The 21,566-nt window shown below is 36.5% G+C and overlaps 4 protein-coding genes across 55 annotated transcripts in view; 2 read left to right on the top strand and 2 right to left on the bottom strand.

Moving 5' to 3' along the window:
- Positions 1-7,400, top strand: part of LOC101742624 (dystonin) — a 357,476-nt gene extending 350,076 nt beyond the window's left edge. For 17 of the 50 annotated variants that reach the window (XM_062674251.1, XM_062674290.1, XM_038017952.2 and 14 more), the window contains 8 exons: positions 759-970; positions 1,352-1,512; positions 1,591-1,697; positions 2,083-2,242; positions 2,667-2,735; positions 3,508-3,867; positions 5,135-5,227; positions 5,811-7,400. In XM_062674251.1, the coding sequence (XP_062530235.1) occupies positions 759-970; positions 1,352-1,512; positions 1,591-1,697; positions 2,083-2,242; positions 2,667-2,735; positions 3,508-3,867; positions 5,135-5,227; positions 5,811-5,988 (1,340 nt within the window). In that variant the 3' untranslated portion in view covers positions 5,989-7,400. Of the gene's footprint in view, positions 1-7; positions 145-758; positions 971-1,351; positions 1,513-1,590; positions 1,698-2,082; positions 2,243-2,666; positions 2,736-3,507; positions 3,868-5,134; positions 5,228-5,810 lie in introns of all 50 variants that reach the window. The other 33 variants (XM_062674292.1, XM_062674286.1, XM_062674283.1 and 30 more) reach the window with 15 other exon arrangements.
- A 2,023-nt stretch (positions 7,401-9,423) lies between these two features.
- On the top strand, positions 9,424-12,762 carry LOC101744351 (26S proteasome non-ATPase regulatory subunit 9). The gene is made up of 3 exons (XM_004922471.4): positions 9,424-9,929; positions 10,800-11,011; positions 11,692-12,762. The coding sequence occupies exons 1-3, from the start codon at positions 9,719-9,721 to the stop codon at positions 11,911-11,913; spliced, it is 645 nt and encodes a 214-aa protein (XP_004922528.1). The 5' UTR covers positions 9,424-9,718; the 3' UTR covers positions 11,914-12,762.
- On the bottom strand, positions 12,685-16,074 carry LOC101742480 (dual specificity protein phosphatase 23). Of its 2 annotated transcripts, XM_062674305.1 has the most exons (4): positions 15,605-16,052; positions 15,364-15,500; positions 14,085-14,208; positions 12,685-13,843 (listed from the first exon to the last, which is right to left on the bottom strand). In XM_062674305.1, the coding sequence occupies exons 1-4, from the start codon at positions 15,633-15,635 to the stop codon at positions 13,560-13,562; spliced, it is 576 nt and encodes a 191-aa protein (XP_062530289.1). In that variant the 5' UTR covers positions 15,636-16,052; the 3' UTR covers positions 12,685-13,559. The 2 variants fall into 2 exon arrangements, with proteins under 2 accessions (XP_062530289.1, XP_004922602.1); XM_004922545.5 differs by having other exon boundaries at positions 15,364-16,074.
- Positions 16,075-16,853: 779 nt separating this feature from the next.
- On the bottom strand, positions 16,854-20,668 carry LOC101744063 (dual specificity protein phosphatase 23). Of its 2 annotated transcripts, XR_009975764.1 has the most exons (4): positions 18,616-20,668; positions 18,045-18,168; positions 17,174-17,383; positions 16,854-17,097 (listed from the first exon to the last, which is right to left on the bottom strand). XR_009975764.1 is itself a non-coding variant. In XM_004922469.5 (3 exons), the coding sequence occupies exons 1-3, from the start codon at positions 19,027-19,029 to the stop codon at positions 17,232-17,234; spliced, it is 690 nt and encodes a 229-aa protein (XP_004922526.1). In that variant the 5' UTR covers positions 19,030-20,668; the 3' UTR covers positions 17,136-17,231. The 2 variants fall into 2 exon arrangements, 1 of the variants encoding a protein (XP_004922526.1); XM_004922469.5 differs by lacking the exon at positions 16,854-17,097 and having other exon boundaries at positions 17,136-17,383.
- Positions 20,669-21,566: the final 898 nt, after the last annotated feature.

Raw genomic sequence — 21,566 nt, 5'->3', positions numbered from 1 at the left:
CATGCAGCCAAGGGACGCACCAACATCGAACTGCGGGAACAGTTTATTTTGGCTGACGGTGTATCCCAGAGCATGGCAGCGTTCAGGCCGCGTACGCCTCGCTCTAACACAAATACTCCTCCATCAACCGGACCCATCACGAAGGTAAGTAATATAAACGCCAGTTTTTTTTTATATATACATATATTCCGCCCATTTTTTTTTGTTCCCCTACAGGATAGCAATTAGTTTCTAAGACCGCACCAGTACCATAGAGCGCACCGTAGTTGTTGGAGGGAGCAATCGGTTTGGGTTTTTAAGTTTTTGCTTTGTTTTTTATTTTTTATGCACTTGTATGTGGATAACGCTGTTCACATAGGAGATTTATTTGTCGTGAGTACGCATGTGTTGAGCTCGTAGCGTTTTGTCGTATTGCATTGTTGTGGTCATGCTATTGCATCGAAGCACAGGCTCGTGTAGTTCTTGGTGTTGTTTGTTAGTTTCCATTGAATCACTGCATTGGAGAGGTTGCACAATATGGCCTACAGACGGTACAGTATAAGCCATCCCATCCCAAAGATCCTCCCGTCCTTCGTAATTCATAAAACAAATCGCGTACCGTTGTTTTTCGTGTGGACAAATAATAAAATGACCAGTTTTCGCGCGCGTTCCGGAGAAAACGATTGGCACTATGAAAAGGAAAAAAAACCTTGAGTTTTTCGTTACGGAGATATTCGCTGTCCTTAATGAGCTTCCCGGTTTTGCATTGGTACGTTTAGCTGAAGAATTTATGGAGCAGTTGAGGCCTATATTTGAGGCTTTGAGACAGCGGGAAGAGCTCCCGTGCTCATATCCACTTCACGTCGGTTCTACACATGGCACAAAGCAGGCGTTCATTTACGGCCATTCAAGATCTCAGGGCTCCACGACGCCGGGTGCCCATCATTATACACACCATCACGGATACCAACCATCTCCAGGATACCATTGGGTAATGATTTAGTTACATGGAAGTGAAATGATTGATTTAGATCCGTCGTTCACTAACAAGTCAATAACTAGGTTTCGATGTTTTTTTTTATTTTTATTTTGTGTGGGATGTCTTTTGTTTTGTTGTAGTAACAGATACATAGGAGTATCGTTTGTGAAGTGATTTAGTTAGCATGCAATACCTATCGATTCGTAATAATGGTGTTCCGTTTGACATTGCTTTCATTCATATCATACCCAAGATAACTTACTATAATATCTACGTTAGTTGATAATAACAGTAAATCTTCATCATCCTAAATTTTCTGGCTGTTTTTTATTTTTATTTTGCCGTTTTAACGGGGAGTAGAAGAGAATACGTAATGATTGTATTATGATACAGGTGAGGGAAAGAACAGCTCGATCGGTGCCTATGTCCGCTGGAGCGGGAGCGGCCGGTCGCGCTTCCAGATCTTCGTTGAGTGCAGGAACACCAGACTCGCTCAGTGATAACGAAGCGGCGAGCGGACTTGGAACAAGATACAGGAAGCCCAGCGTTCCGAGGTTTGTATTCGGTCATAGTTGAACATTTTACGAAGGATACCAGAAATGAAATTACCTTTTATGTTTCAAATCAAACAGGTCCACTTTGACACCGGGAACATCTCGACCCGGTTCTCGAGCTGGATCGAGGGCAGGATCAAAACCCCCTTCGAGACATGGATCAAATTTATCCTTGGATAGTACAGGTTTGTACAGGGCATTTTCAGCATGAATTCTATAATACAGCCAATACAATTGCACACAGCAAATACAAAACTTGTAAACAACAATGTCGAAACAATCTAAACAATGTCGAAAATTTTCGCTCCCGCTAGTATATAATATTTAGTAATCAAATGACACTAGGGTATTGATTACTGTGTATAACGCCGATTTTTTTTACTGGCTCATCATAAGAGGACCCTCAACCCTATGCTGGTTATCGTCATCGCTTGCGACACCCTGTATATATACCCTTGACTACATACAGCGTGGCAATTTTTGCACAATGGGATTCGGGCTTTACACCGCTGGGTTATGTACGCGGCTCCAATGGTCGAATTGTGATATAACAAGTTTTTTTTTCTATAGACGATGCGACAACGCCGTCCCGCATTCCCATGAGGAAAGTCACGAATACGAAGACTTCGATCGCGCGTGCTGCCGCCAATGCAAGCAAGCTTGGGGTTAGCACGCCGAACGGCTCCCGTCCTCGGACGCCGACCGGTTACCTGACGCCGGCTAGTGGAAGGTGAGCTATACAAAGTTTGATCTTTAATTATCGTCAAACGTCCGGTGAAGCTACCATAACCCCTCGAGGGTACTAGCAATAGGTAGTTTTTTTTAATATCAAGCAACATTTTCTAAGGTACCTTATTATTAAAAAAAAAAAACAATTTTTTCGTTCGTTTTTAAAGCAGGAAAAAAAATCGTATTTGACAACAAACACTGGTGTTCGCTCAGTTATTTCGAGTTATATTATATATCACAATTTCTCTTTTGTTTTGTCATATTATATAAAAAAAAGATATTTTTTTTGTTGATAACCACAGCTCTTTAATTGTTACTAAATAAAAAAAAAGCAAATATGTTGACAAAAAAAAATTACGCGACTGTTTATAGATGTGTTAAGTATTATGTTATTTATACTTGATGGAACTGATGGGCCCGAACAGGTATTCTAGCGGAGGGATGTATCGCACCTCAAGTATACCGACACTGATGGTCGTGCCGCCCCTAGCGAGGTACACAATGAGTTTGACGCACTGTTTTGTATATACGTGTATCTTTATGGCCGCAATTTAAAGCTTCCGTGTGAATTCGTCTTGTTGGTCTTTTGTCTCTTTAATATATTTTTTTATGTTTGTGTTGTCTGGATAATTTGTTATGTCAACGTCCACCATGATAAAGGTTTTTTCTTTAAGTATGACAGACATTTAATGACTTGTCAATGTCAAATGTTTTGGAGCGAAAGAAAAATAATCTTTATTCTCATAAGAATCGATCTAACCAAATATTTTTTTTTTTGTTTTGAATACATTAGTTATGAAAAGTAATATATTTTTTTAGATTATAAATTTAAAAAAAATCCTTTTTTTCTTTAATTAATCATACAGAGACAAAAGATTAAGATAAAATAAATTTCGGTTGTAATGTTTAAGATACATAGCGTTGGAGAAGCACGTCTGCTTTACGAAGGTTTTCGGGGAAATGTTGTGTCGTTTGGGCCGTTTCGCTTTCAGAGAGAGACATGAGAAGCACTTTAATATCATGCGATTTCGAAGATATCCGTAATTCATATCGTTTAAACAAAGAAATGACAAGTGCCTATTCACGGGTGGTGGGTGCGCCAATGAAACTATTGAAAACAGAGCATGTCTTTACTACACCTAACACTCACCTTAGAGTTTTGATCGTTTCTTACTAATATTACAATATGAAATCTGGATACATACGTTGACTTAATGTATTTTTTCTTCCCCCATGCGATACGAAAATGGATTGGATATAATACAGCCCGACGCATTCCCAGCCATCTTCCATGGCATCTGAACATCCCAAGTCACTGTCCCACAATCATCCCGCATTCCAAACTCAGGGCTCGACCAAGATCCCTGTTTACGTTGGCAATCGATCTCAGAGAACTCCCTCAGTCGAGAGACGATTAAAACTGTCCAGAAAATCTAATTCCCGTGAGAATTCTCAAGAGCCCAGTCCTACCTCCCTCGATCCCTCCAGGAAGTCCGAGCAGAGGAGTCCCGAAGACGACTCATCATTGTTCAGCATATCTGGAATGACGAGTGACAATGAATACGAAAGTAATATGAGCGAGTCTAGCGGCGAAGCGTCTAAGCCGACTCAACGTGGCACCAAATGGTACAAGCCAGTAGAATGCAAGCTTCAGTTTTGCTCGATATTTGGACTGCTGTTCTGTAAAAACATGAGTTTTGGTTGTCACTATAATTGTCAACTGTCATTGTCATCCAAAAAAAAAAACTGCAAGGCTCCATCCATCGTTACATTCACCGTACCACATGTATTATGTCTTGAAATCATGCACCAAATCATTTCACATCAATACATCAAGAACCGCTTTGCCTGATGTCAGTTTTTAAATGAAGTTTTAAAGGGAACAGAAAGCTTAGAATAACATTAAATTTTATGCCTCACACATGAGATTACTCTAATAAACGTAATCTACGTCACGTGTATCATAAAACGCTATGCTAGAAAACCAAATCACCTACACGCTTTTAAACTAATTATTCTTCCATTAACACTCCTGTCAGTCGATACTGATCTGACAACACAACTGTGTGAAGCTTATGTTTATTACGATGTATCGAGTAGTACGACCAATAATTATAAGAAATACATAAAAAAATATTTAAAACAAAACATTGAAATGTGCATTTCCGTTCTCGTAAATATCTTGATACGTCGGTAATAGACCACCATTTATTTGTTTATGTATGTTTGTTATATCTGCCTTAATGTTGCAAATGCTATTTGAGTTATACATTGTAATTTATTGTTTATTGTTTCTTAATACCGATGTAGAAATTTACCACTTTTCCTATGAAGATTATTGTAATTGAATTAATAACATCTGCAACAAACAGATATTTGAGGCCTATAAAATCAAAGGCAGCTAAACGCCTTAATGTCGTAAAATGGATTAACAATGGCGCTATCTTGTTTACTTAGTTGGATACGCTTTAGTGTTTTCATGTTATAGCAAATGCAGCTAAATCTCTAACAAATTCAGTTAAAAATTTTATTTTTACTCTGTACTAAGTACTAATGAACGAAGTTTTATCATTTAAAATTCAGATTATTAGTAATATTCTCATTCTTTATAAATCTGCTTTAAAATAAATAATATCGTAGCTATCCGAACAGTTATTTCAGCTTCTCAAACCGGCAGTGTTGCTAACACTGGCCCTAGCAAGAGCAGTACCTACTTCGATGGACCGGGAGGATCCGTAATGACGTGCTTAGGGCCGATTTTTGTAGTTTACCTGAATATTTGACAGACTTGGATTTAGCTGTCTTTGATTTTAATAGGCCTCATTTAATCTTTGTATTACTCTGTCGTCTTGTTACTAATATTCTGTGTCTGTCTGCTCGCTAACAATCATAGGAGTGGGTCTTTTACTTCGAACGATCTACAAACGCCTGGACGAAGTCGCATCCCAGTCCTTAAGGATCAACATACTAACAGTACTCTGAATAGGTAATGTTGTAGTGCTTTTTGTACCGCCCGAATGTAACGAAAACAAATAAATCATTTGTCACGAAAGTCTAACAATTTTCGGAGTTTGATTTAATTTTAAGTTAATTTTATAAATGAAAATCAAAAATAGTTGTTTTCTCATTGATTTAAAATGGAATTTATCTTAAAGCACTTAACATCAAAATGTATAATTGTCAAGTCCCATTTAATCTTTTTTTTTTAAATTTTCCGCTGAGTTAGTTGAATTTACCAATGGCAAAAAAATTCATAGATGGCAGTGATGTTGCATGAATAATTAACACCATCAATTTTAATTTTACAACGTAATCTGTCATAGTGCGATAATAAAATTTTAAAGTGTTTAATTTCTAGTCACCGTCGGAGTTGACTTGCAATTTTGTGTTTTATCTTTCTAGAGGTAGTTATTATTACATTTCGAGCGACAAAAGTTTCAGGACAAATAGAAATCACATACATTGGCCGTAGTGATTGTGTTGGTTTGGTTTTTTTATGTTATGTAGTGTTTGCATGGGTCTATCTTAATTTGATGAAACGTGAATTTGAAATGATTTATCGTGGACAGACAAAGGACCCCATCGGGCAGCACGACGCCGGTGCGGTCGGGACAGCAGACCGCGGTGTCTCGTCTACTGCGCAAGCCGTCGGACGCGTCGGAGTCCGGCACGCCGGCGACGCCCGCCGCCCGCCGCGCCCCCGCCACGCCCAAAACCACAGAGAAACGCGAACCATTCCGATTGTAAACGAACGTAAACAAACAACTCATCGACACACGCGACTGAGAAATGACAGATGACAGATCTAATCTATGCAATGCAAGTCGCTTTGACGCTTTTGAGCCGCTCACTAAGAAACTTCAAACCGATATTAGTTTAATATTAATTGGCTTTGTGCGAGAACAGAGCGGCTGGCATCGGCATAGCAACAAGTGCCGATTATGATATATTTGTATTAAAATTATACTAACATTTATTAACCGATTCGCCAATTAAGCCAAGCTTAATTAAAAAAAAAAATAAAAAAAAACGAAGGACGCGCGGATGCGGCTTTTTAGTTAAGAAGTAATAGAAGTTAGTAGTAAAACTTGAAGTCTGCACTCGTTGCCTTGTATACATATTTTTTTCTACTGAACATGCAAATGTTGCACTGCAGGATTATTTCAATGTTCTAATAATTATTTTGTGCTGTTTTTTATTTTCTATGTTCATACAATGTTTTTTTTTTTTATATACCTTATTATGTCGATTTGTATAATTCCCCTTTGTCTCTTATTTATTGTCGACGTTGCCATAATTGTTAGTGTATGTTTTATGATACGTATAAGTCACGATGTGAAGGAGACGGGAAGGAAAGTGTGATTTCTTCAAACTTTTTTTTTTTGTGGAATAATTTTCTTTAGGGACCATTTTGTTAATTGAGACTCTAGGTTATTGCCGGTGAATGTTTTTTTTTTGGATCCGTTTCGATTTCGTGATAACGCCAGATTACGTATTCGAAATGATCCTATTAAAAATATTATCGGCGATACGTTAAGGTGATATAATAGAATTTATTTATGAATATTTTACATTTTTGCGTAATACACAATCATGTTTCCCATCATTTTCATTAATTTTTTTTTCTTGTTTTCTTTAATTTAAGAATTAAAGTTATCTTGAATGTGTACATTATTTTGTATGTTCTATTGCGTTTCTGGCACAATCAACGGAGTCCATACTTTTAGACATCAGGCACGGTCACGCCAATCGTGTCGAAATTCGCATTAATAAAATGGCTAGCAAAGTACGTCGGGAAACGACTACTGTAAAATAAAAAAAAAAGCTAACCATTCACATTGTTAAACAAGCGCTTTAATATTATGTAATCTTTCTCATTTATAATGTTAACCGTCACTTAAGTATATATCTGTTGATTATAATCGGACTCTGTAATAAAACTTTTAGAAATAAAATTAAAAAAAAAAAACTATTAATCTGGTCATTTCGTTTAAATCGAATGTTGTTTTTATAATATAAAAACGGAGCAAATCATTTATGAAAGCTTATATTTTTTTTGTATAAAATAACGATCGTGAAAAGCTACTGTTTTAAAATATAATAATAAATCTCATAATATTGATTTCAATATCAAATAAAGAATAACAATTATCTTGGCTCGTGTTTGTTTTTTTTTTTTCGTTTAATAATTTCCTGTGAATTTATAATCGTTTGCTGTGAAATAAAAGGCTCAGGTACAGAGCCTTAGGTAAAAGGGGAATACCTACTTTAGTGGGAACACCGGGAGTAAAGTTTGAAAATTGTTTTATTCTGTTTATTTATAGTTTAAATGTAAAATAGCGATGGCTCATTAACTGTTTAGCATTTCATCACGTTATAATTTCATTCAAATTGATTAAAGTTTCAAATTAATTAACTTCATTTCAATTCCGCTTCAGCTATTACAGAATTTATGAAAATGTAAGACTTTGCTTAAAGGTCTTATTACCAGGTCCCAATTAAATTAAATTAATTAGAAAAAAGTAGACCAAAGGTGCCAACGCTTTGTTTATGAATCTCATTTCCGGACCTAGAAATGAGAACTTTAAGGGAACGTAGCTGCTAGAGTCCGCATAAACGGGACCACAGGCATATACTTTGTATATTCGAATGTGTCCAGGGAGGATAATTTCGAATGATCACAATTAAAGTGTTAAAATTGGTTCGTATGGCTCTTTTTCACTCCTGCTTTAGTAATTATCACCATTAGCTCGAATACGTCAACCGCCAGATGGATTCTCAAGGTTCGCCATACACCCCACACTTGGTATGCGGGTTGGCTATCGAAGTATAATGTAACTCACTGGTGGTAGGACATCTTGTGAGGCCGCGCGGGTACCACCACCCTGCCTATTTCTGCCGTGAAGCAGTAATGCGTTTCGGTTTGAAGGGTGGGGCAGCCGTTGTAACTATGCTTGAGACCTTAGAACTTATATCTCAAGGTGGGTGGCGCATTTACGTTGTAGATGTCTATGGGCTCCAGTAACCACTTAACACCAGGTGGGCTGTGAGCTCGTCCACCCATATAAGCAATAAAAAAAAAAACATGTAAAGCGCTGCTGTGCCTGAAAAATCTCTTATAACGTCAGTAGCAGAACTATTCGACGAGCTCTGACGTCACGAGAGAATAGAGATAAATGTTTCACAAGCCAACGCTTGGACCTATCATGACTCTCTATCGCTTGTTCCGCGCTCTCGTTTGCACGCACAGCCTCAGACGGTCAACGCTTTGTCATGCGTACAGCCGGTGTTCATCGATTAAGACGTTATCAAACGTCAAAATAAGTTATTAAGCATTAATGCTTTTCATTATGATTTACCTTTATTAGCCTGTTGAAATAGAGGTCAACGTTATAGTTGACATGAATAGTACATTGTGCACCAAGGGAGAAAAGTTGGACATTTCCTCACGCGTGTAAAATTATTGCGCGCGTGTAAAAAAGCACGCGGGATGAGATGTCCTATTTTTTTCCCGCGGTGCACATAGTATTTTTTCTCCTACAAGGCTGAAAGTTCGACATTGCAAAAAACTTAGCACCCGTGGAGTACCGATCCGGGATCCAGGGGCGAAGCCCTAGTGGGGGTTTGGGGCATAAAAAAACTTTTTGACTGTTTTTTAATTTTTAAATAAACTACTACTAATTGAATAAGAACTGTCTGATGAACTCAGCTTTGTTTAATACTTCACTATTTTTATTGCCCTTTGTTTATTTCACTTTTACACTAAACACAATATTGCAAATTACCCTGAGCACAACAATGGCGGAGAATTTTAGGTGCGTGAAAGCAGACGTAGAAACTAAAATTACCACCATTTTACTAAGATTATATTTCATCCCATATAATATCATCTCATCTCATTTCACTCAATTATATCCCGGTTGATTAATGTCTCAAATTAATCATCTTCATTTCATTTCACTCCATATCATTTTTCATTAAAAGAAGAATATTATATCGACGCTTGAAAGGCAAACGTGACTAAGCGACAATGCGTGAACTTTACAGTAGACTAATTTAAAGTTGAAATACCTGAAAAAATTCTATTTTAACGAATCTAGCTGTAGGATTGAAATTTATTTTATAGAACTAGAAATAATTTTTTTTTGCGGATCGAATATGGTTATTGCCTATCATTTATGTATAAAGCAGTTATTGTCGCTTAGTCACGTTTGCCTTTCAAGCGTCGATATAAGACATGACCTAAAAGTATTAATTACCAGGTCATAAAATCCCTTAAAAAAACTGCATAATTATCTATGTACCAGTGCATCCTAAATACACTTCATAGTTTTGCAGTGCATTTTCAAAACAAAAATCAATACACCTAATTAGGTCAGCAAATTTGCAGTTGCAGTAGTTGTACCCATCCAACATTATTGATTTTTCAACAAATCTGCTGTCGAAAGCTTCGGTGAATTGAAGATTACAAGCGAAAATGGTTAATTACAAAATAGACCCAGCTACAAGAGAATTCGTGATGAAGCTAATGGAAGAAAAAGATAGAATCGAACATTTGATTCGTGGTCATTACGCCGTATTAGCGTCCAACAATGTTGGCTTGAAGGGTTCTTTAGTTGATGAGCTAGGATACCCTCGTGATGACATAGACGTTTATGAAGTGAGACACGCGCGTCACAAGATAATTTGTAAGTATGATATTTTAATGAATGACTAAACATTTTTGTTTATTTACAATACCTATTGCCCAAAACAAAAAATGTGTGCTCTTTGTCTATTCAATCGGTCCCTCATTGCTCGTGACACTCTGTAGCTTTATTATTTATTTTTGTATTTTTAGTTAAATTAATTTATTTAAATGTGTGCTAATCAAACATTTCATTCAACAATTTCATCCACATAATTTTATATGGTCTTTAAACTTGTTGATTAATTTTACATATTACACAGCTTCTGAGATGAGGTGCCTGAAGATCACAAAACTTTAGTGAACTTTCATTTAATGATTTTATAACTTAAATAGCACAATTCTAAAACTATTTAACTGGTTAGTTATATGAATTCAACAAACAAAATTAGAATTATTTTTTTTCTTTGAGTGCTATTCTGACTTAGTTGGACTGGTAGCTTATGGGGCTGAGCCATACATACTTTGTAAACATCTGTAGTAGCAAGAGTGGTGCCTTGCTGAATCTCTTCATTGAATTAGAAATTTTTTAAGACTGATTTTCATCCTATTTAATCTTGAGTAGACTGCTAAAGTAAATTATCCGAAATCCATATATTTAAAATTGTTACAATTCTTTCAAATCAGTGGACAACAACCTACGCGAGAAAAACCTGCCTTGCCAACAATGTATTCCCATGATTACGTGTAATATAGAAAATGTATCACATTATAATTAAAACTTCTTTTAAGTTTTAATCTCTCTATGATTTTCATTTGGATTATATCAGAGGTTTTGATTTTTTTTATTTTCAACTTCAGTTATGTCTTCAAAACATACCAGCCCATAACTAGTAATTTAAACATTATGATTAATAGCACTGTATTTCAGGCCTACAAAATGATCACAAGAAAGTAATGCAACTGATCGAGAGAGGTATTGCTAAGGTTTACGAAGATTTAATTGACAGTCCAGGTATCGACAGTGAAGAGATAAACTCATGCTTAAATGGCTATCCAGTCTTTAAGAAGGATGAGACTGTCAATGATCCAACTTTTGCTACTATCAGTTTTGTGGATAAAGGTTCACCGGCTGAAGAGGCTGTGAGTAGTTAATTTTTGTTTTCATTAATTTGTTCCTTAATTTTTTTAACATTTATAAAGTCCTTTATTTTTTATTAACTGTTTTCTTTGATTAAAATGCTAATGCTGTGTACTGCCCTTATGTCGTGTGGATAAATTGGTTGAGTGAGACCTATGCAATAATAGACATCTATGTAGAATGGTCATAGAATGCATATAGTTGTAGTGTGCCTAAAGGAACTTAGCTTTTGTGTCAAAGTAAGTTTTAGTTGTGTTACGATTTTTTATTTCCTACCTAAGCTGATAACCTTGAGAGGCTATATCAGCGTAGCCTTAACTAGTAGGTGAGCTCACGGGGTTCAAACCTGATGACGTTGCTAACACGAACCCTAGCATGAGCCGTGCTTTGCAGAATCTACCATTAGATCGGAAACGCGACCCACTGAGAAGATCCGGCGAGAAACTCAGTGGGCTGTGTCTGAGGGTTAATTTACTCATCGAGCCCTTTGTCGAGGTGTTATGCTGTGACCATAGTTCACTATCAAATGAAACTGAATCACTAAAATAGTTTGAATTAGATTATATCAACAACATATGAATCTTCGAAAAAAGATTTCACTGGAATGCAATGATTTACTATAAAATTTTGGATTCAATATATTAAAATGGTTTTTTAAATGAAATATTATTTTCGATTCCAGGGTCTTCGTGCTCACGATGAACTGGTCCAATTTGGTTCAGTAAACTACAAGAACTTCAAAGATGTCTCGCAGATTATGAGAATTGTGTCACACTCTATCAATTATGGCATCACAGTTATTGTTAGGAGGGAAAATGCTGACCTAACCTTCGAGCTTGTGCCAAAACCCTGGGCTAAGCCTGGTTTACTGGGATGTCAGATACAAACAAAGAACACTTCTTAATTCGTCATATTTTAAAATACTTTTCTCTAAATTTCTTGTATATTAATGTAGTAGGTTTTGGATTTCCATTTACATGTAACTTCTTTCAACTACACATTACAGTCAAGGATTATATTACTTAAATATATTAAATAAAATACTCATTTTCGATAATAGTTAAATGTTCAAGCACAAGTTCATGTGCTAACTTGATGTCTTTTACAGAATACATAGTGTAGTACACTAGATGTCCAGATAATGAACGAATGAAAATACATCTATACATATATATTAAAGAAGTGTATTTAAAGAAAATTAGCGGAGAGTATTAAGCGGTAGGCAGCGGCTTGGCTCTGCCCCTGGCATTGCTGAAGTCCATGGGCGACGGTAACCACTCACCATCAGGTGGGCCGTATGTTCGTCAGCCTACACGGGCAATAAAAAAAATTCAATTGACACAGCTTGACTGTTTGTAGTTTACGTAGGTAGTAGTCTAAAAATATTTAAAAGTATATTGTGTGACAATGTCAGTGTCAGAATGTGAGAGACAAAATTCAGAAAAAAGGTGATTTCTGTTTTATAAGTATTTATATTAAATTCTATAATATAAAAGTTTGTGATAAACATTTTTCTAAGTAGCGATCACAATGAAGAAAAAGTTTTCTTGAGATATGATTAATCTCGGTGATGAACTTCGAAAATTGATCATTCATAAAGTCTAAGTATTGTTCCTGTATTCAGAATGTGGGTAGTACTAATATATTCATTGAATAACTATTGGAGAAATGAAACTTTTTAAACGTAATTAATATTTATTGTTCAGTAGAAAATCTTTATAAATTATCGAGAATAAAATATTACATAATCATACACATTTTATTTTTAAATGTTTTATTATGAACGTGAATTTTATATTATATTTGCTTATTATGTTACCTAATGTGGCCTGCCCTAAGTGAATGATTTGGCGCGATATTTACGGAGAGAAGGCACGGTCGGCCTGTCACTATAAGCCGCGCCAATAAAGAAACGAATCTAAAATGGCGGCGGCGATCATGCGCTCTCACTCTAAACTATTGCTGTCTTTAGTCGCACATGGCGCGTACTGCATGCAAAAAAATATCAGTTCTGACTTTGTTGTTGAGTTCGAGTTTTTTCACTTTCGAGTTGTGCGACTTAAAGTGTACATACACAAGTTGCATCCCAGATGAGACGCTTCCCCCTCTGCCAGGGCATAAAGTAAAGTAAAGTACATTCCCATTGGTTTTTATTTTTTATTTTTTTACAATAAGCAACTTTTTCTTTCTATCTTTCTTTTTATTTGTTGACCCTACCATCTGTCGGTGCAGGTACATAGACACCATTTTCGGTTCGTTTCTTTATTGGCGCGGCTTATACTAAAGAACACGTTGCGGTGTCTCAGTGCTATACTACAGTTTCGGTGTGAAATTTCTTGCCAACTAGTGAAATAACGTTTTGTCTGAATTATACACGAAAAGGACATGTCGTACCGTATCAGTAACGGAGCCGGGCGAAATTTCGAATTAATCAAAAGGCCTCGTTCACCGTTTACAGCAAATAAAAAAAAGGGTGGCGGTAAGTTAGTCTGTGGAATTCAAAATGAAAAAAAGTCAAAGGTCAACTAAGCCTTACAGCCAAAAGTGAAGCTAAAAATAAATTTTATGATTGATAACCATAGCCTTAGATTTTTTCTTAGGTAGCTTAATCTTCACGGTTTGGTCTTTGCACACTATTTTGGTTTCCTCAGTGGTTTCGTCGGTCAGGTTACCCTCGTGCTTTGGAGTTTCGTCATCGTCAAACATATATTTCATAGAAAAATCGAAATAAAGCTTGCTGTCCACCATCTGATAGTCAGGTTTTGTTATAGTTCCCCTCTCGCAGTCATGGTAGTGACAGACTGCTTTTTCTTGCTCGTAGGTTTCACATGACCCTTAAAAATTAAATGTACATTACCCGACATTAGAAATATAAATCATTAAATACATAATTTGCTTAAAATATTTAATTGCTTTTCATGTGTTATATATATGTGAAATTATTTTTTTTGTCTATAGGTTAATTTATCTGATATACGTGTTCAGTTTGACAATAGATAGATCGCGAGCATCATCTGTTCGTCTCCCGATTATGGTTTTAACTTTATTTCTTATGTTAATGAAGTCATTAAATACCTGGTCTCTGCAATCTAACCGTGAGAATAGCTCGTTCTGGCGCCATTCGCTTGAAGTGAACGAGATAGCACGCCAGCATAGTACCCGTGCGCCCACGACCATGCCGACAATGGACTCCTAGAACCTAGAGATTTTTACAATATTATTTCAAGTAGGTCAATTGTTGATTGATAATGAGTGAAGTCCTTAGTAATTGCTATCGTAATTTTTATACTAAAATTGTTTCAACTCCTTAAGTTTTAGTATACTTAAGTGTACCCGCAAAATCCTGCAATTCTCGTTTCCATAGATAAATAACAAAAAAAATAGGTACCTACGTAATTATAACTCTATCCTCCTATTTTCTGAAGATCTCCACAAAACCGAGTAAAAAAAACTCCCGACTCTGCTATTTATAACCATACATAACGAAAGTAAAAATGAGTTATACAAAAAACTTTTTCTTTTGAAGGAATCCGAACGGTCTGCGAGGTTCACGTGCCTAGGGGGCCCGCGGTGTATGTGGGACTGGTCAATTAGTCCTATCCACTAAATGATTCTACTGTACTCTGGCCCAAGCGTCCGATCCCCGCCGAGGTCAGAACCCGGTTTGGGTAAAGGGGCTACCGAGGTCTACACTGCAACCTTAAAAAGATACCTAAGAATATTATGGCTACAATCATGGAAAAAATATAGCAACATCCGTTACTATGTCTCTATTATTATAGGTAAAGTCAAAAACGATCCAATATTAACATTTTTAACAATACAAATGTCGCCGCCCATTTTGAGACATGAGTTCTAAGTCTTAGTTTTTATGGTACAACCGGCAACGGCTGCCATGGTACTGTACTAGAACTCACATCTCAAGGTGGGTGGCGGCATTTACATTGTTGATGTCTATGGGCTCCGATAACCATTGAACACCAGGTGGGCTGTGAGATCGTCCACCCATCTAAGCATTAAATAATTACAAAAAAAAGATGCGGTGTATCTTGATTCTATTCTAGGCCAACACTACATCTGTTTTCTGTGTGCTTAGTGCGAGTTTTTTAACGTTTTCGATAGCGTAAAAGTTAGCCCAATTTTGTATGCAGTTGGAACAGCGCCCTTAGCGACAAACGTAGGCAAACGATCCCATTCCATACAAATATGAGCTAACTTTTACGCTATCGAGATCGTTAAAAACTCGCATTAAGCACACTGATGTCAATACACGTGACCACATCCTATCACTTTAAAAGCAGCTTTGAATCGAATCGATAATTCCGTAAGTATTCATAAAGTGACTAGTACATACCTCCCCTCTCATTTCCGCTCGTTCACACAGTGCAATAAACTTTAAAATTTGCTTCAAAGATGGAGCACCGAACTCTTTAATTCTAATTTCGGACCACCTCAATTTTCTTTCACAATCTAAGATGGGCGGTAATTTCTCTGGGGACAGTGTAATCAAATGATCAATTCCCACCTCGACTAAATAATTCAAATTATCAACGGTTTGCGGCCAGCCCATTGCCGCTATTTTATTCTCAACGAACCAAGAAAAATTGTATGGCGGATAACACTCATATTCCTTTTTTTCTTGCGTCATTTCGGTTTTTATTTCTTCTTTTTTACATTCGTCTGCATATTTGTAAAACAGTTTTGCTAGTTTAACGTTAGGCCGTTTTGAAACTGTACTCATATTTATTTTGTAAACACCAAACCTCCTTGACTAGAAGGAGACTAACAATACTAACATAAACTGTGGCGCTTTGCTCGATGCAGATTGACTGGCAACGAATGTGTCTCATTAATACTTACACTTCCTACGAATAATGCAATTATAAATACTTTTAGAGCATCCGTAATCCAAGAATCATTTATATTTAGACCATAGACAATACATTTATTTAACGACTAGCGGCGTGCCCGGCTCCGCTCGGGTTTTTAAGAAAAATGTTAACGATATTTGACGTTTTATTTTGTTAAATAAAAGAACACTTATTGCGGCATAACTATAATAGTTAGACATAATATGCTGTCGCGACACTTTTTGTAAATAATAATGTGTTCTACAAACTCGTGGTACATTATATTATTCTATAATTTATAGTTTTCGCAGGGCACGCGATGTAAAGAATATTTTAGGTAATTTTTTACACCTTGGGTTACATTATTGGAGTTTTAGTAAGGATCCCTAATTTTTTTCAAAAAAGATGCCTATGTCACTCGGGAATAGTGTAGCTTCCAAACAGTGAAATAATTTTTCAAATCGGTTCAGTAGTTTCGGAGCCTACAAACAAACGAACAAATCTTTCCTCTTTATAATATTAGTATAGAAATCGGGCTGTTAAGCTATCTTCAAAATGAAGGTTAGAACTACCATAGATACAAACTGTAAATAACAGTGAAAGTCGTTTAAAAGTTGCTTCTTTCGTCTTGTCGTTTAAAATATCAAAATTCTATGGATTATGATCAAATTAAATGTAATTTGGAGCAATATCTCGACCTTACGCGTCGCCAGTCTGTCTGCGTTACTGTTTTAGATCGCATCGAGACATTTGAATTGGTAATGCGCCAACAGCTAAACATTGGCACGATGTATTGGCAGGTAATACCTGTGGCGGGTATTTAGAGTACAGTGTCATGGGAGCGTATATCAATATTATGTATCGTAATCCAATTGTGACTTTGAGTAAGTGTGAGACAAATGAAAGCGCGACATGACATTGATCCGTAAAATCGAAATAGCAACGGAGGACATAGCTCTATGACGCTAAGAATCAACAGTGATAAAAATATGAATTTTTTTTTCATAGGATCTTTAATACATTCACAAAAGCTCTTACCATTAACTGTTGGCTTGTTGGTTATAACTTCTGCGATGCGAAATTTTAACGTATCTACCGTAATAGTTTACTAAATATATTGCAGCATATCTAACAATTAACATAATACAATCTAAGGCATAAAGCCTAATTTAATATCAAATTTAATAAATAACACATTTGTATTATCCGACATCTTGATTGGTTTTTCCTTAATAGACCTAAAATTAGAAATACCAGAGTGAAAAAAAATCAATAATTTATATATTATTTGTGTATGTATTCGTTTAATAATACCTAAATAAAACAAAAAGACAATCTCATCAGGTACATTGGATCACAGATAACAAAAACATTAATTTAGAACTTTCTTCGTGGCCTCTTTTGCGGCGTCAATGAACTCCTCCATGACATCTCCACCGACGCCGAATTTTAGAGGGTTGTCCTCAGTGAGATACTCGAAATATTTACCCACAGCTTCCTCGTGCTCAGGAAAGTCACATGACCCTAAAAAGAAGAACAAAATAAAAAAAAACTACTAAAAGGCAAAATTATAATTTGTACTTTATCGGGTTTTTTGGAGATAGTTTGGCAAAGGGCTACTTCTTCACATTAAAGAGGTCTTAGTTGCTGTTTATTTTTCCAATGGTCACTATGTTGACAATCTTAAGAGGAATAAAACAAAAACAACGATCCGTCCTTACATAATCGTAAATAGTAGATATTTTTAGAATTTGAAGTCGTCGTGGCTTAAAGGTGACGTCCGGTGCATTCGTGCTGAGCGATACACCGGTGTTCGAATCCCAGGCGGGTACCAATGTTTCTAATGAAATACGTACTTAACAAATGTTCACGATTGACTTCCACGGTGAAGGAATAACATCGTGTAATTAAAAATTAAACTCAAATTATAATTTGCGTAATTGCTGGTGGTAGAACCTCTTGTGAGTCCGCACGGGTAGGTACCACCATCCTGTCTATTTCTATGCGTTTCGGATTGAAGGATGGGACAGCCGTTGTAATTAAACTAAGACCTTAGAACTCATATCTCAGAGTGTGTGGCGGCATTTACGTTGTGGATGTCTATGGGCTCCGGTAACCGCTTAACGCCAGGTGGGTTTGAATACGTCCACTCATCTATGCAATAAAAAAATAAAAAAAAACTGACCAGGTCTTATCATTCTGATAGCATTAACAGCTTGATCTGGTAGGAAACGGTGGAAGTGTACCAAGTAGCAAGCCAGCATCACGCCGGACCTGCTCCGACCCTGCCGGCAATGGATCCCCAATACCTGTACCGAAAAATATTTCCTTCAGTTTACGTTGATATACGAGGTAGTTCTGTAAACATTTTGACCATGTTTCTTTAATTAGTTTACGTTAAAGATTTTTTAGTTTTGAGGATAAAAAGTCAGGTATTCAAACGATTAATTTTTTGCACTATTTTTAACAATTAAATTTCATTAAAATAAATAAGTAAAAGCGCCTGAAGTTGACGTTAACATTAATCAATATTAAATTGTGAATATTCACAGAATTGTCGTGATATTTGTAAGCAGTGTTTATCGAACTAGTAAAGATAGTTTTGCTATAAAGTATACACTGACTAATCATTGGTTTGTATTAATGTTTTTTCTACTAATTAATATACTCAGTTACTCTCGTAGTGGCTCAGAAGAACAACATACGGCTAAGTCAAAATTACTTGAACATTAAAATGTGATTAAAAGCATTTTCACCTCCCCATTTTTATCAGCCCTTTTGCATACATCCATGAACTTCTTAATTTGTTCAACCGACGGCAACTCGAACTCTTCAATAGGTACTTCTGTCCACTTCAGTCTAGGAATATCGTCTACAGGAGGTTTTTTTCCAGCTGTTAATGTCACCAAATGAGTTATGCCTTGATTTACTAAGAATTTTAAATTCTCCTTGTTCCTAGGAAAGGCCATAGCCGAAATTTTTTTAGGTATGACCCATGAAAACTTGAGAGGTGGATACGCATCGACTTCGATATCTGGAAACGGATTTTCTGGTATAATAACCGTTAAATCATTTCTTATTTCTTTCGTTGCACCAGCTAAATGCCTATCATCTTGTTCCGTTATTGCTTCTACTCTAGTCACTATGTGTTGGTATTCATCGTCTGCCATGGCTGTGTGTTTGATTATCACTGATTTAAAAAAGTTTTTTTATCGAACACTGGCCGGTTTAGCGTGCGATCTCCGCGTGTTGACTGACCGTGGTAAAGGCGGGAAAAGTTTGGCACAGCAAGATAAACTGGAACGCAATGTTTATTTCTGGAGACTTATAATATTCAACAATTTGTTTAAGTTATAACTGTTATAAGTAAATACGTGAAATACGCTTTAACGGTTCATAACAAATATAAGAAAGAGCCTGAAAAATTAATAGATTCAGGGAAATAAAACTGGACATAACCTATTTTACGTTTATTTGACATTGTGATAAATGTTCCAAGGCGTTTCGATGTTCAACTAATTTTATAAATGACGTCATAATGACGCTTTTAGCGTATTCTGTAAACACAGAAAACTAAAATACAGAACAAGATACAAGAACAAAATATCGTTGCAGTAATAAGGAAGCTGACGCACAATTAAAATGCGCATCAAACTTTTTTGGATTTTTACGATCGTTTTTTTTTTTTGGGCCGACATCTTTTGAAATTGTACGAACAAAAAAAACAGACTAAATACAATACATATGTTACATAGATAGGCATACTTTAAATTTTATTATACTTATTATGGTAAAATTTATAAGATATAAACGCCGTAAGATTTATTGATTTCAATTTATTTCATGAAAAAGCATTTTTTTTTCTTAGAATTTTATATAATTTATTTTTTATTTTTTTTATTACCCTTGTAGGCAGACGGGCATACGGCCCACCTGATGGTGAGTGGTTACCGCCGCCCATAGACTTCAGCAATGCTAGGGGCAGAGCCAAGACGCTGCCTATCGCTTAATGCTCTTCCAAGCCTCGTTTGAAAAATGTTCATGTTACGTGACCTGTTCTCGTTGGTTTTCACACAAAATTAAATATTGCACAAACTAAATAGAATAAAAAAGTAAAGCAAGATCCTTTTTTTAACTGAAGGTGAACGAGTTCACTGCTTAATCCGTAAAATGGTTACCGAATCTCGTAAATATCACAACGTGCAGCTATCCACCTCGGGACATGAAATAGCCTCTCAAGGCTATCAGCTTAGGTAGGAAAAAAAAAGTCTTTGTCGATATTTACATCCATTATGTGTTTGCCTAGTTAGTTAGTATTGTTAGTAATCTCGAGGGGTTAGAATAGGAAAGGCTTAGAGGCCAGGTCACGACGCTGAGGCTGGCGAATATGTTAAATCGCGAACCTATGGGAAGATCCGACAAGAAACTCAGTGGACTGTATCTGTAGGTTAATTTACTCGCCGAACTCTTCGTCGCATTCGGCGGCTTCGACGGGAACTGTGACCGGTGCTTGGAATGCTTAGAAGCACCGAAACTGGATCGGGAGGTTCACATCTTAGGGAATAAATGGAGTAAAGCTATTCTCAGCCTACAGCACAGTTTCTGTCGTTGACACAAATAAGACGTGTGCATACTTTTTTATCTTTATACCATCACATTCGGCATTCAATTAACATCCACTACTCGATCGAGTCTGCAAATAGTTTCGTTTGATCTTTGGGAAATTAACGAATCGTAGACCTCGTACTTATATACTTTTATATATTTCATGATATTTACCAAAACACTGTTCCGCCATTTCGCGTTATTCGATTGTATTCTCTATATTGTAAGCGATAAAAATCAGAGTCGCGCGTCTGAGCTAACGACCGCCACCTACAATTACTAGAATGACAAGGACACGTTGGATTCGATATAAGTATTTTCAAATATATATTTGTTGTGGATATATTGCGTATGTTAATATAACTTTTTTTAGTTCAGTACTATTTCAAACACGTGTTCGGATGAGATTTTTTATTCGACAGACGATTGTTTTTATTGCACCAAGTGCTCACGGATTTCCTAGCGTGATGCAGTTACCTGAGTCCATAGACATCGCAACATGGTTTCCTTGAACCGCGAAGTGGTTGTACTGGTGGTAGGACCTCTTATGAGTCCGCGCGGGTAGGTACCACCACCCTGCCTATTTCTGCCGTGAAGCAGTAATGCGTTTCGGTTTGAAGGGTGGCGCAGCCGTTGTAACTATACTCGAGACCTTAGAACTTATATCTCAAGGTGGGTGGCGCATTTACTTACGTTGTGGATGTTTATGGGCTCCAGTAACCACTTAGAACCAGGTGGGCTGTGAGCTCGTCCAACCATCTAAGCAATAAAAGAAAAAGTGGAATTTCAAGTGGCATCACCAACGCCTACTTCATCTTTGAAATCTTTAACGCATGACTGCTTCTACTGATAGGTCAAATAGCGGCACCTAAATGTACCCGAACTAAGCAATTTTAAATTATTTTCAAATTCAGAAAATAATTTAAATTTGCTTTCAAATTCAAACTCAGAAAATAATTGAAAATTGCTTAGTTCGAGCGTAGGACCCACCTAGTGTTACTGATCACCTCGCTCATAGACATTATCAAAGTTAAATATCGCCACGTATTGCGAGACATGAGTTCTAAGTGGCAGTTAAATAGCACAACGGCTGCCCAAGCCC

This window comes from Bombyx mori, chromosome 20 (assembly GCF_030269925.1).
Source record: "Bombyx mori chromosome 20, ASM3026992v2".
In the NCBI taxonomy this organism is placed as follows: domain Eukaryota; kingdom Metazoa; phylum Arthropoda; class Insecta; order Lepidoptera; family Bombycidae; genus Bombyx; species Bombyx mori.
This window is presented reverse-complemented; position numbering and strand designations above follow the sequence as displayed.